This window comes from Anopheles moucheti, chromosome 3, assembly GCF_943734755.1.
Source record: "Anopheles moucheti chromosome 3, idAnoMoucSN_F20_07, whole genome shotgun sequence".
In the NCBI taxonomy this organism is placed as follows: domain Eukaryota; kingdom Metazoa; phylum Arthropoda; class Insecta; order Diptera; family Culicidae; genus Anopheles; species Anopheles moucheti.
In genome coordinates, this window is record NC_069141.1 from 17,472,583 (window position 1) to 17,486,701 (window position 14,119).

The 14,119-nt window shown below is 47.4% G+C and overlaps 2 protein-coding genes across 2 annotated transcripts in view; one reads left to right on the forward strand and one right to left on the reverse strand.

Annotated features, from left to right (window-relative positions):
• The window catches only part of LOC128304586 (angiotensin-converting enzyme), a 62,133-nt gene that overhangs the window by 12,339 nt on the left and 35,675 nt on the right, over positions 1–14,119 (reverse strand). The window lies entirely within an intron of this gene.
• On the forward strand, positions 3,910–5,689 carry LOC128304587 (uncharacterized). The gene is made up of 2 exons (XM_053041790.1): positions 3,910–3,978; positions 4,455–5,689. Exons 1-2 carry the CDS (start codon positions 3,967–3,969, stop codon positions 5,598–5,600), a joined length of 1,158 nt encoding a protein of 385 aa, XP_052897750.1. The 5' UTR covers positions 3,910–3,966; the 3' UTR covers positions 5,601–5,689.

Here is a 14,119-nt window from a genome sequence, read left to right on the forward strand (position 1 = left end):
ATCGTTCGCATAAGTTTTATCTACCGGTCTACCGGAAGATGGGGGCATCGCGAATAAGCAGAAAAGGGGGGTGATGTGCATCGATCGGCAAGCGCGAGTGTTGTCATTTTCGATTATGCTTTCGTCCGGGCGCCAACCGGGCGAACTTCAGTGACGGATGACGCTTGTTTACTTCAAGCAGATTGTGCCAAAGGGGGTGGCCGGCACGGTGACATCATCGAAGAGGTTTTGAGCAATGCCTCAATTGTGGGCCACTTGTCGACATGCGACAGTCGGAGTTGATAATGTGTGCAAACCGATGCGTGGTTGTGATGAAGTCTTCCTGAGACAAGTTGTCCCGACGGAGACGGTCCTGACGGTAATCAAGTCGTAAATTTCAGAACATCCATCCACCAACGAATTGTTTGCTTATCGGCAGCATGAGATGGATGGGGAAGCATATGAAATTAATACATCGTTGACTCCTTTTATAATGGGGGATTTTTAAAAATTACCGTTTTTGAATAAAAGCTTTGTTTGAAGCTATAAACAACTGAAAATAAAACCACAACCGAATTGATGATGTATTGCAATTAAAATGAGGAACGAAAGTACGATCAATCAATTACGATAACGTGTAACCTTTCCGAAATCATGTACTAATTTGTAGCAGGAAAAACAACATGCAAAGACCCTACCGAAACCACACCTCTCCGTGTAAGATCGCTCCAGACAACACGACCATACATTACCGATTCTACGTCAGTTAAACGGATGGGAGGGTTTCTTGCTTGTTTGCCAATGTCCCCTTCTTGAGCTTCTGTTTACATACGACACACCAAGGGGTTTTGTGAGTCATGAGCCAACAAAGGACAATTATCTCACCATTTAATTTATACCAACAACACCTTGTTCTTTTTTCCTGCGCTGCGTACCACTCAACCCCGGCACAACACAGCTGGGAGGTTGTTGCATTTATCGTTTGCTAAAACGGTGCACACCGGCCACCATGATCTGATTCCGGAGCAGCGATAACATTGAGACCTCCAGGGGGGTGGGCGCCATTTAATGCTCGCTTACTGTAACACGAAGAACTTCTCAGCATGTGCCACGATCACGGTAGCAGTCGGCCGAAAGCATGATGCAGAACGCGAGGGCCCAGTTTCCGCGGTGGTTCTTCTGGGTCACACACCAGCGGTCACAGATCATGTGTGAAACATGTGTGTGCCTTTTGCCATGAAGCGTATTATCAACCGGCAGTATGGAAACGCGCGAGTTCTCTGAGCTGCACGTTCGCTTGCTGTTGAGCAACGATCGCGCGATCTGTGTTCTTGTTGGAGGTGAGATGCGAGCACTTTGCCAAATTCGCTTCGAACCTAAGACCTGGCCTAAGGATTGGCCCGCATGATTTTCAATATTGTTTTTCTATTAGCCCGCAAAGGTCGCACACGGTGACCGACTTCTCAGCGACTCGAGTGCATAGATCTCGTGGTTATGTTGCGCAGAAATTATTCCGACCACCAACACCAACCCGTGTTGTGTGTCCACCAATACGCATTTGTTCCACAAACAAAACACAACAACACAAATATTGCACACCACCACCAAGTGGCGCGGAATTGCGCGATCGCACGGAACAATTCGTCCGGTGTGGCACGTGGTTAATTAATTTATGAATGGTCATTGGGCCAACCTCCCCCTCCCAGCTGGTGTTTAAGATTATGCTTGAGCGATGTGGCAGTCCACTCATGTTCTCTCCCTTGCACATCGAAATAAAATCATATCGCAATCGTGCTCTTAATCTTGAAGCTAATTATGTATCGCGCCCGAGTGTGGGTGCTTGCGGGTGCATCACATTGTCACGATGGTCCGCTCGTGAGGCGATCACAGTTCAAGGCTGAGAAATTGTGGGTCCGAATGGGTCGGTCTTTTCACGCTCGCACGATGCTTGATTTATGCTGCGCAGCTACGGACCATTTCACGCCTGTCAACGTTTTTTGGACACCGTTTTTGACTTGAGATTGTTTTAAAGCGCGTTATGTTTTTGGCCATGCTTGATGCACCGAAGCATGCAAGAGTCGACATCAAGGACACATTTGGGCTAACCTTGAAAGACCTTGCCGCTGTGTGGGAAAAAGAGAGCAATGGAGAGCTACTTCAAAAGCTTATTGAATGTTGATTTGATGATCTCCTCAGACGACACGAAATCATTTATGGTAGGAAATTTATGAGTCTATTGCACTAATCAACCAAATGGGGCGGTCTGTTTGAGGCTTATTTGTTCTCAAATAACTCGTAGCTCAAAATGGCCCGATTATCTATTGTTGCGCTAGGACTTACACTTTCAACAAGTGTACACGAAGGCTAACGTACAACTAGATTGCTGATGGTACGTCGTATTGTGGATTATTCCCCACAGTTGACACTGACACTGATGCGTTTTGAATGAAGAGCCCAAACGAAGGCCAGGCCCACTTTGGGCCCCAATCAATCTGCACCAATTAGTGAGCAATGCTAGGAATTTGCTTCTAGGCCACCATGGTGTTGCGGTTCATTTACGCACACTACGCCAAGGACAAGTCCTTCCGAAAAAAAAACTGCCCCATTACCGAGTGTCACCTGTCAACGGAACTAATTGCAAGAAGAAAACCAAAATCTGCAGCATCCTTCACCCGTGTGCGTTTAGGTGGAAGCAATTTGCTTGACGAGCATACAATTAGCTTGTTTTTGCTGTTGTCAAAGTATGTTTGCTGCATGTTTTTTTAAAACTGGGTCGACATTAAGTCTGCTTCTGAACACTTCACTCTAATGCAGAAGATGTTGATGTTGGTAGAGCTAAGTTTATGAGGTCGGACTTCTTCGGAGAACAATCATAATTCCTCACAAGCCGGAGGAATGATCATAAACGAAACACACACACGCACTCACAAAACAGAACTGCAATTTTTACGGAAGTGGACTTCCTCAGCTGGACGGCCGTTGTAGTAACAAAACCCCCCAACCGTCTTGCAACACCAACACGATCCCACGTAAGGTTGCGATCGAACTGTCAGGACTAGTTCCGCACGCAACAGCGCGCCCAATTAACTAAACCAACATCGCTGCAGGGCGACGGGTTTCGCACTATTGTGTGCACTATTGGTTCAAGGTTTGCTCTCATGCAAAATTCCAATCAACCAACAATCAACTCAAACCGCCCCCCGGGGAGGTGCTTATTGTGGAGCGAGCACATTCAAAAAGTGCCATGGAAAGCGATTCTTGATTTGGGTGGTGTTGGAAAATGATCCCTTCTTTGGCCACTTCCTGGAAATCGTGCTCGGAAAACAAAAAAAAAAAACAAGTCCAACCCCAGAATGAGAAGAATTAAGTCATCAGTTTGCAGATATGCAGAGGGCCGTTGCAACTGCTCCGGAACTAGACAATGTCGCGCCCGGTAGATCCCTGGAAGAGGGGGTGCTACCATTGCTAGCGAGTAGTTACGGTGGAACCGGGTCAGTTTTCCATCTCTCTTCGAACAAAAAAATACAAAACAACAGACACACTTTGCAAGGAGGGGTCTTGGGCACGTTTTCGATCGAGATCCCGAGCAACTACGTCATTGGCGCAGGCTATGGCCACTCACCCGTTCGTTCGTGTTCGCGAAGAGTTACTTCTCTGACGTGCAAGTCGCTCACAAGTCGTAGGGGTCGACCAACCCCCAGCCAATGCTTCGCCGACCACTCACGAGCGCTTCACGCACGTCCGTGAGTGGTCGGGGCAATTTTCTCAGACCACGAACGACGAGCTTTCGGTTTCGTTTGGCGGGGGACGCGCACACCCGCGTTTGGCGGGGGGTCGACCAAACGGCACAGAATCGGATGAAAGTGAATTTCGTCGTTTTAAGTAGTATAAAAGCGGCGACTTAGCACAAATCAGCATCCAGTTCAGTGTCTGGAACCGCACAGTTGCGCATCGTGGTTTCGCTAACCAGTCCGTCGCAGAGTCGCAATGAAGTTTTTTGTGAGTACGGACGGTGGACAAGTGTTACAGTTTTTGAATTCCGCGGGGAACAAAATGGCACTGAAGCGTTTGGTGGATGTTTTTTGAAGTGAAAAGTTCTGGCTGATTTCGTTACGTTTTATGGTGGTGAAAAATAGAACAATACGCCCGGTGAATAGTAACTGAGGAAAAGAATTGAACAGTGTTCCATTGATTACGTACAAAATGTTTACAATTTTTTTTATAAATCTGCAAAGTTTATAGTAAAGAAAAGTGATTTTCTCCAGTTTAATTCAATTCTTTTTAGAACTTTTGCGAGTTTTTTTCTTAAAAGATAAATTCCAATTTTCAATCCAAACATCTCAAACTTCAGTTTATTCACTCAAGCGCTCAAGTGTCTCAACCAAATTTTTGCAAATTCTAGCGTAGTAGGCTGTGCCCTTCCTATACTCAATGAAAAATGTTTTGTTCGGTTATTTTTATCCCCCGTCTAATAGATCTGTTTGTCGGCGCTTTTGTTGGTTTCGGCAAATGCCGAATCAGAGCAGAAGAAGTCCGCAGCCGATGGCAAGGTCGCCGTCCCGCTCGAGAAGAAGCTGGACAAACGGGGCCTGCTGAGTCTCGGCTATGGCTACGGCATTAACGGGCTGGACGTGGGCTACATCGGTGGTGGCCATCTCGGTGGTGCGTACCATGAGGGACACGATCACCATTACGGGCACGGGGTGTACCTCGGTGGGCACACGGACGTCACCAAGACGGTGACGCTTGTGAAGGGTGTCCCGGTGCCGTACACGGTCGAGAAGCACGTACCGTACACGGTTGAGAAGCATGTGCCGTACCCCGTGAAGGTACCGGTCCCGCAGCCCTACGAAGTCGTCAAACACGTCCCGGTCCACGTCAAGGAGTACGTGAAGGTGCCGGTCCATGTGCCGCAGCCATACCCGGTCGAGAAGAAGGTGCCCTATCCGGTGCACGTTCCGGTCGATCGTCCCTACCCCGTGAAGGTGTTCGTGCCGCAGCCATACGAGGTGACCAAACACGTGCCGTACCCGGTCAAGGTGCCAGTCCCGCAGCCCTACGAAGTTACCAAGCATGTGCCGGTTCCGGTGAAGGTAGAAGTCCCCGTCCCGGTGCCGTACACCGTTGAGCGGAAGGTCCCGGTGCACGTGAAGGTCCCCGTCGATCGTCCTTATCCTGTCCATGTGCCAGCTCCATACCCGGTTGAGGTGGAGAAACCCGTCCCGTACACGGTGGAGAAGCCCGTCCCATACGAGGTGAAAGTTCCCGTCGACCGTCCCTATCCAGTGCCGGTGGAGAAGCCCGTCCCCTACCCGGTTAAGGTTCCCGTCCCGCAGCCCTACTACGTCGAGAAGCACGTTCCGTACACGGTTGAGAAGCCGGTCCCGGTCCCGGTCAAGGTACCGATCGACCGTCCGTACCCCGTTACGGTTGAGAAGCACATCCCAGTCGAGAAGCCGGTCCCAGTCCCAGTGAAGGTGCCGGTGGCTGTCCCAGTGCCAGTGCACCACGACCATCACCATCACCATCTGGAGCATTTGCACGAGCCGCATCACCATCATCATGATGTGAGCTATACCAGCTTCAGCGGATACGGACACGACTACAGCTACCACCACTAGGCGAGGTGGACGGAATTTGTAACATAAAGTAGATGGACTCTAGCGTATTATACCCTACGGTTCTAATTGCACTCCCGTTAAGGAACGTTAAGGAGCACCTACCAACTCTCGGAACACGCCGAAATCTGGAGCGCTGTTTCGCTTTAATAGCTATTATCACCATCGAAAGTCACGTATCTTATCACCGACACTCACAAACACACACCCACACATCAATCACATGCTCACCCTTTCTTAACAAATGCTCATACTCAAATGATCTTCTTACCTTCATAAAGACACAAAAACAAAACAAAACATCGATCAGTCGATCCCAAATTTCGAAGGATCGCGATGTTGTGCACCGCTGATGTGATAATTTGTAAACGTACACGCACTGCCCCTCACCACTATCTCTATTTCGTTTCGCTGTTCCGTGCTGGAACGGAACGGCTTCGACGCACCGTAAACAAAATGGCCCACAGCCCCCCCGGTGACAACCTGCTGCCAAATGCACGCCCGCCAAAACTCGATGGAGGCGCCTAATTCGCCGCTTAAAGGAAAAGATCGCTCAGTGAGATCGTTTGGATGGGGCTCCCCGAACCGAAAATTGATTTTAATTTTGGGCTCGCTTTATCTCTATCCTCCAAAAAACACCCTTGGGACAACGCTTTTTTGACATTTTTGTGAAAAAAATTGCCAAAAAAACATGATTTTAGACTAAACTACTCGCACGATCCTCCAACGATCAGCACGAGGCCAGTTGTAGTATGCGGATGCAGGCTGGTGCATTTTGCGGCAGGCTGACACCGTGCACACTGGGCACGATGTACTTTTTTATATTATATTTTTATTGTAAATAAGACGAAAAATAAAACGAAACAAAGATTGTTGTACAAAAAAAAAAAACTCATCAAACTCATTCACTCTCTCTCATCAGTTTTTGTTTGTCTTCCGGATTCTGCTGTTTCTTTGTTGCGGGTTCTGATCGCAGAAGAAAAATGCATGAGTTTCGTTTTGCAATGGGGTGTTTGGTGCTTTGGTCGAGAATAGTTTTTCCGTTCACATAGTTCAAGGATTTTCCCACCGCCACCATAATAGACAAACAACCAAGCACGTACACTGAGCGGAAACCGTCACCCAACGGCACGGCAAGCTGACCACTCAAGGGCCACCAGAATGACAGATTAAATAGTCGTAAAACTTCGTAAATCATTCTTCTCCACCGGGGGCAGAAGCACGAAGCGTTTCACGGATAAATATGGGCTCGTCCGAGACATTCGTTATGGACGCGTCGTTGTGTTTTTCTTTTTTCGGTGGCAAAGGTTTGTCGCTTGTTGCGCGGTTGAAGTCTTTCCACAGTGACATACATGGTTTGTTCTTAAAACTCTACTCCGTTGTGTGGGTGGGTGTGTTTGGTGCGACAGGGGATTCGAGATGCGAAGCGGTGTGCTTCCCACCTTCCCCGGACGCTAGATGACGTCTGTAAAGTATTCGCGCGCGGCTTGCATAACCAATTGTGCATCGTTGCACACACATGCATAACAGCCGCGCGACCCGACCAGCTTGTTGTAAATTTTGCGGCCGTCTCGCGCTCTACTATTTGCAAACAGTCGAACAATCCACCACCGGCTTGGGTTGGAATGTGTGGCTCACGCGCCTCAGAACAGAGCGCATCTTCCCATCGCATCTGCTGCAGAACCGCTGCACAAACCGATCGTTACCGACCGCACCGAGGCATGCGTTTCGGTCGTAAACGCTGCTCAATAGCACCGCGAGCAGCGTCTCGTGGCGTATTTGTTTTGCTGTACGATCGCACCTCAAAAACCGATTGAACATCTGTTCCACCGGCGCTTCAGGGAAAAGAGGTTGAAAATGAAAATAGGGAGAATGAAAAGTAAAACAGATCCCACCGATCGTAACACCGCAACGCTGGCTGCCGAGAAAAAGGGTAACCACCGGGGGAGGACTGATGGATGCCACGTGCGATGCGGTAATGAGGGTCGATCGGAGCCAGCATCGTTTGCCCGGTTGGCGGATGGCGTAAATGTTGTGCCCGCCGCGCAAAATGCCGACAAAGGTCAAGTGATAGTTTTCGGGGGTGCTATAACGCGCCTGGCACCAAACAAAGAGGCGAAGAGTGCACCGGAGGAGGAGGTATCATTTTGGTTTCGATTTTTCCGGCTCCCCGTGCCGTTCCCACCGGGTACGGTTGTTTCATTGTTGTTTGGTTGAGCGAAATGAGCTGGTTTCTCAATTGTAAATTGTATGGCATAATCATTTATTGGCCCGATGGAGCTGTGGGGATTTATTCGCTTTTTTTTTGTCAGGTGGTTACACGCAGCCAGGGCAGCAGCATAATGTATTAAGTGTTTGGGTCGCAACGAAGGCGAGACGAGTTGATCTTTATCCGAACGATAAGGAAGTGATATTTATCTTCACAAATTTGTGGGTATCGCTCCAAATGGAGCACATCGCTTTTGTTTGAATGGAAATTTATCAATTACGGCGTTTTGTGTGCAATCGTTTCAGATCTTCAGCTATAATGGGGGAGGGTAGCGAGACACACAGCCAAACATAAATTTGAAAATAGACGCCATTTTGATTTTTTGTTTGATGTAGTTAAATTTAATTCATTTAAATTAAGAGAGCATTTTCCTCTATAACATAAAAAGCAATTAAATGAATCATATTTTGAAGTAATGTTTAACGCCATAAACATCGCTCAGCGTGACCTCTATCACATTAAGATGCTAATCAAATAATTCATCTTCGGGCTAACAACAATGTTTCATAATCCAACGTATAGATGTTTAGCACTTGAAACGTCACCATCGCTAAACCGATCGTTATACCCATAGGCCATTGTTTTTATTGTGTCTCATTAATATTAATGTCCAGTACCAGTACCCACCTACGGGGGGTTTTTTTTTTTCATCTAACCCACCCACCTAAGTCCTGTTACACAAACGAGAGAGAGAAAAAACACACAGCATTGACCAGGAAAACGTTTTGCTGGTCAACTTTTACTTTCATCTAATCCGGGTATCAATCGTAATGCGAATGCAACGTGCCACGATCAGGTTACGTGGCTCACGAGCGGCCTCGTTGTTGGTCTGGTCCACCGTCAACCATCGAGGACCTTGCACGCCATATACTCATCTAAGAACGTACCCCCCACACACCAACCCACCCACAGCGCTGGTCACATCCATACGACCGGATTAGAATCCTGCTTTAATTGCCACCACCATCGACGTTGCGGATCCGCATTGCGATCAATTATCGCACACATATCTAGGGCATCTAGGGTCGGATGCTTTGTTGCCTTGGTTTGTGCCAACTCCACTTACCGGATCGTGTTGTCGTCGACTTCGAAGGAGGGTCGATTACGATTAAGAATATGCATTGGCCTGCCTTGGTCAAGGTCGCATCCAGGTCGCTCGTTTGACGCGGGCACCATCGCCGATCGCGCGAAGGGATGCTGTAACACCCGCGATCTGGTAACGAGCACGGCCTGAGATCCGCCTGAGAAAATAAACCAACCGGACTGGATATAATTGGAAGGCCAAATAATAATGTTGGCGGTTCGCTTCAGTTTCACGTTCAGCAGCGGATGAATGAAACCGTGTGGCAACGGGTAGGAAACCAATTTAAACTACCGAGGGAAATTAGCTCCATTTAGGTGCATTTTCATGCTTCCACCTTACGTTCGGTCACACAATTTTCCTCGCCAGCATTACGCGACGTGACCTTCCGTACGCGTTTATGATCGCGCTTGGTCTGCGCACTTGCCTACAACAACAAACGGCAGCACAGCTTGACTTTGACCCACGAGTACCCGGAAAGCACACCGGTAACGCGTACGCGGTGGAGTCTGCACCAGACCGGAGCACGGTCCGGTGTCCGAAAGTGGCCTTGAAGTGAATCGAAAACTCCAACACTACCTTTCCCTTTACGTTTTCGTCGTTTAACTGTTTTCGATCAAGCTTTTTTTTCTCCACCTGACACCTGTCTGGAATGAGCAACGTGCGTGTGGGAAACCGTTACGTTACGTCACATTGATCGAATGTGTACGATCAAAATCATTCACAAAAACGCAACATGATCCATGTCCAACTGTGCATGACCTTGAGCAACTTCCCAACAAAATCCATTTTCCAATGCACACCATTATGCTGCTGCCCGTACGCCCTAACGTCTTAATTAATGTAATTCGCATTCGGCTCTTGTCAACGAAACGCGAAATTAGTGCTTTGTTTCTTCTGTCGCTACTCAACGGATTAAAATGGTGCACAAATAGCGCCACACGTTGATTGCTTTCCGTTCCATTTTTTCGCAGATTCATGCTTCTTCCCTCTCTCGCTCTGTTTGGCTCTCCGTGTGTTTCGGGAGCTTTCTGCACGATTCGATTGCTTTATTAGTTACTGATTATTAGCGCTGCGGCTACCTTCGTTTCGAATGCCCTCTGGGGCCCTCTGAGCTGTCATTGGTGGAGCGCCAGTGGATAATCAACGATTGATTGCCGACCGCGTCACACTGCGATCGGCAGCAATAATTTTATACAACACATTTGCAAACCGAACTCGGGCACCGGGCAGGATGATCGGAATCGGTGACACTGATCGTTGATTAGATATATTTATGGATCAATTTTTGCCTCAAGAAAACCGGAATGCGTTACGCCATGTGTGAGCGTTACCTTGTTGGAGCTGAAATAAAGTAGAAATTATGTGACAAAAATGACGCTCGCAAAGCTTCGCTAATTAGGGACCGTTCTGTTCACCTAAATTAGATTTTCCGCAAAAATACGGAACTGGGTCTTTTAGAATTTTTATAAAAAAAATGGGGATACAAAAAAGACATAACACTTAACACCAGAGATGGTAAAAATGCCTTTAATACAGCACCAAACGCAAGATTTCTAATCGATGTTAACAAAGCTAATGATTAGTCGTTTTCAATGTGTCAATCAAACAAACCCTTCGCACGTTCCATGCCCATTAACAAATCACCGGTTTGCCAAACTAATCAATATTTGACCGGTCCGGTTGAGATCGATCCCACGAACCAAGTGGGTGTAGAAAAAGCAGTCGGCTAAACGTAATGAGCTTCCAATAGGCCCCGCCGAACAACGGCGTGGAACGTTTTGTTTCCACGCGCCACGACAAACGGTGCAATGAAACAGAAGACTTGCGCGAGCTATCAGCACACGAACCCGTTATTAGGTCGACCGGGTCTCCTGGCTTCTGCTCGCCCGACTGGCGGGCCGTTTTTGCCCCTTCGGTTACATAAATTCTTTACCAACAGTTTCACTTCCAGTCCCGGGAAACGATGCAATTCACGTCACGTTCCTTCGCATCCACCGCGGGTCGAGCTTACCGGGGGATGGGCATGCCAACCTGATTTGAATACAGTGGGGCCTAACGTGGTGGTCAATAAAATGTGCGAAAAAAAAACAACCACATGCGTCAAATACGCGCCATTGCATTCGGGGGGGGATCGACGTTTTGCACGTCAACGTTTAATCCCATAAAACTGACACGGCCACAGAAATCAAACGGGGAATGATCCCTACAGGCGTGCTAGGCTACGGTCTATCCCCGGCGTAGAAGTAACGTACCGCAAAATTATCTAATATCCAACAGAACAAGTTTAGTTTCTGCCGGTGCTGGTGCTACCCTTTCGGTGCAGTTCACCCAGATTGCATGATTATGCTTTACCGCGGCCGGTACCGAGCGAAAAAGCTCGTGGTCCATTTATTTCGTTTGCCTGGCGCTCGTTAATTTTCCTACCTCATTTGAAACTGGAGCCACCAAAACAGGGAACCGGGACGAACGAAGCAACATTTATTTAACGAGTAACAGCTGTAATGCTTCCTTGTTGCGTTTGGAGCTCCCGCTGGTGTTGTCTGCCGATAAATACCCGGCCGGTAACCGCCGGTAACAGACAACAACAAAAAATCAACCCGCAGCAGCAGGATAAGAAAGCCTTGTGGGACAACGTGTGGGGAAGGTGAGTTTTACCTTTCTTCCAGTTGGTTGCTCAAATTTGCTCCCGTTTCAGTTACACAAGCGGCACATATGTGCGTAAGGGAAGGTGCCCTGGTAATGTAAATGAGTCCAACCAGGAACAGTGGGTGAGTGACGGTGCGTATGTCGTTTTAAATCTGGATAAACTAACGCCTCGTTGCGCAACTCGTGGGAAAAGGACGTGCGTAAACAATTGTCCCCAGCGCAAGCGTTTGTCTTTAATGACAGTACGGCACATGGTTTGCCTGTAGAAGAAAGTATGCTGGAAAAAAATCTTCTCTACATACTAACCCCTCTAGTAATTACTTCCCATCTGCACTCTGCACTGTCAGTTTTACAATGAAGTCATCACAACTACGCACGCATTCGCTTATAAATGCATAACAGAAAATGGGTTTTAATCATTCTGTCCGCAAACCCGTTCCCTTCGCCAACGACAATTTGTTTCTTCGGCATTATTTCATACCTCTTTTTGCTACCGTAACAAGCCGCCGACCTGTAGTGATAAAGATGCAAGTTACATAAAAAAACAACACCGCTCAAAGTGCTGATCTGAAAGATCAAACCAATTATCGGTTGATTGAGGAGGCTTCAGCGCGTTCGCTGGCACACGCTGTACGAAGGAATTCGCAATTTCGCAGGTCGAATTGATGGTGTGTTTTTGTTGCTTCGAGCGAATAAGTATGAGGTACAAAGTGTGAAGCACGTCGTCTTTAATGTATGAGGTGGTCATGGGAAGAATGTTGTAATAACCATTTACCAATTAACGATGACGGTCTGTTTTTTTTATTCAATGATTATTGTGATAAATATGCCTTCTATTATTTATATAAAATAGTTATTAGAGTGATTGAAATTAACATTTTTTGTTTATTTTTGTATGTTTAATGATCCTTCTAAAGAATAAAATTTCATTAACAACAGTGCGTAAAGTAAATCGAAGCAAAGTATGTAATGAACCAACCAGCTTTACCGCAAATACACGGGTAACTAAAATGGGTAAGCGCAATCATTTCCTTCCTTGCGTTCCTACGCCGGAGCATTGCTAATTAACATTTTCAAATAAACTTCATCCGTCGCTTAAATCAGGCAAGAGCGCGTTCATCAAACCGAACGCAGCCGTTGCCCACTCAGAAAACGGTTTTGCGCTTGCTGCGTGACACGATGCGGAATTATGTGTGTTGGCAAACGGGTAATTACTGAGATTGATTCCGTTTGAAACATTCTGCCATCAGCCCTTTGCTTCTGTCCTCGTATGTGTGCGAGAGTGAGTCCCCACATATTTCAAACCGGGTGCCTTCATTTGGTAGCTGAAGGTCTCCGAAAGGTGGCACAATACTAAAGCGATCGACCGATGTGCGGCGGTTGTGAATGAGCGCACGATGCAATCTTCGCCATTCGACCCGACCCGATCTCCCCGGGACGGGGGTTCGTTAATCATAACTCGGTCGCGCCAGCCAAACGGTCGGAATGGGCATAAGACATTATGTATAATAACAGTCACATTAAACGAAAGCAAATTAATTTATTGCAACATACGTTCGGGTCGAACAGGGAGTCAGGGAGCGGTGGTATGCCCAGCACGGTGACAGATCGGTGGCAGAATGACAGTAGAGTGAGCGATTTGTAGCAAGCTCACTGACAAACTGACTTACTAACTCGTATGCCGACAAACAAGCTGACGTTGATGGAAAAAGCAAGAAAACACTCAATAGCTACTACTTCTCCATTTAGGACATTTTGTGTGGAACCAGAACTAGACCTCTAATTATCGTGCGTTAAATGATACAAAGTTTCACCCCAAACGCGTACGCTAACGGCTAAAGCTTTAAAAAAAGAACCAATAGAAACACACACGTTGAAATGTTTCAATGGCTCGCGGCATTGTTTGAAACATTTCAAACTCGATCGCAACAACATTGCCTACCTGCAAGGGCAAACTTTCAAACACGTTGTTGGCGAAAAATCACCCCCCGGTTCATCGTATAAAACCCACCCATTCTTCAAACCGACCGGGTAACGATCAAAACAACGATCACTCGCAGGCACAAACCCCGGCGCACATCGCTTATCACAAAATCCACTCACTCTCTGCAAACTAAAACTCTCACTCTCGCTGTTAGTTTTCCCCACCCCGGCTGGGGTCGCGTCTGCCGCGGGAGATTTTCCACGAGTGGCCAACACCTTCCCAACGCACTCTTGCCATTTGAGTGGTCGCTTTACAATGGGATAAGAGGCTTTTAGGTTTTGCGCTACCCCCTTTGCTGGAGGTTCGATCATCAGATATCGTACAGTACGGTGCCGATCAGCTGGTCGTGAAGAAGCTGGTCTACTGCCGCAGTATACTGTAGAAGTACCGAGCTGCGCTCAAATCACATTCATCGATCATCGGACTCGTGCTTATGTAAGCCTGGTACGGTCAGCACACTACTAACATAGTTATTTTCCCTCTTTTCAAGTTCTTTTCATTCTCGTTTCGCCGTTACACACTGGATCGTTCACTTTCCT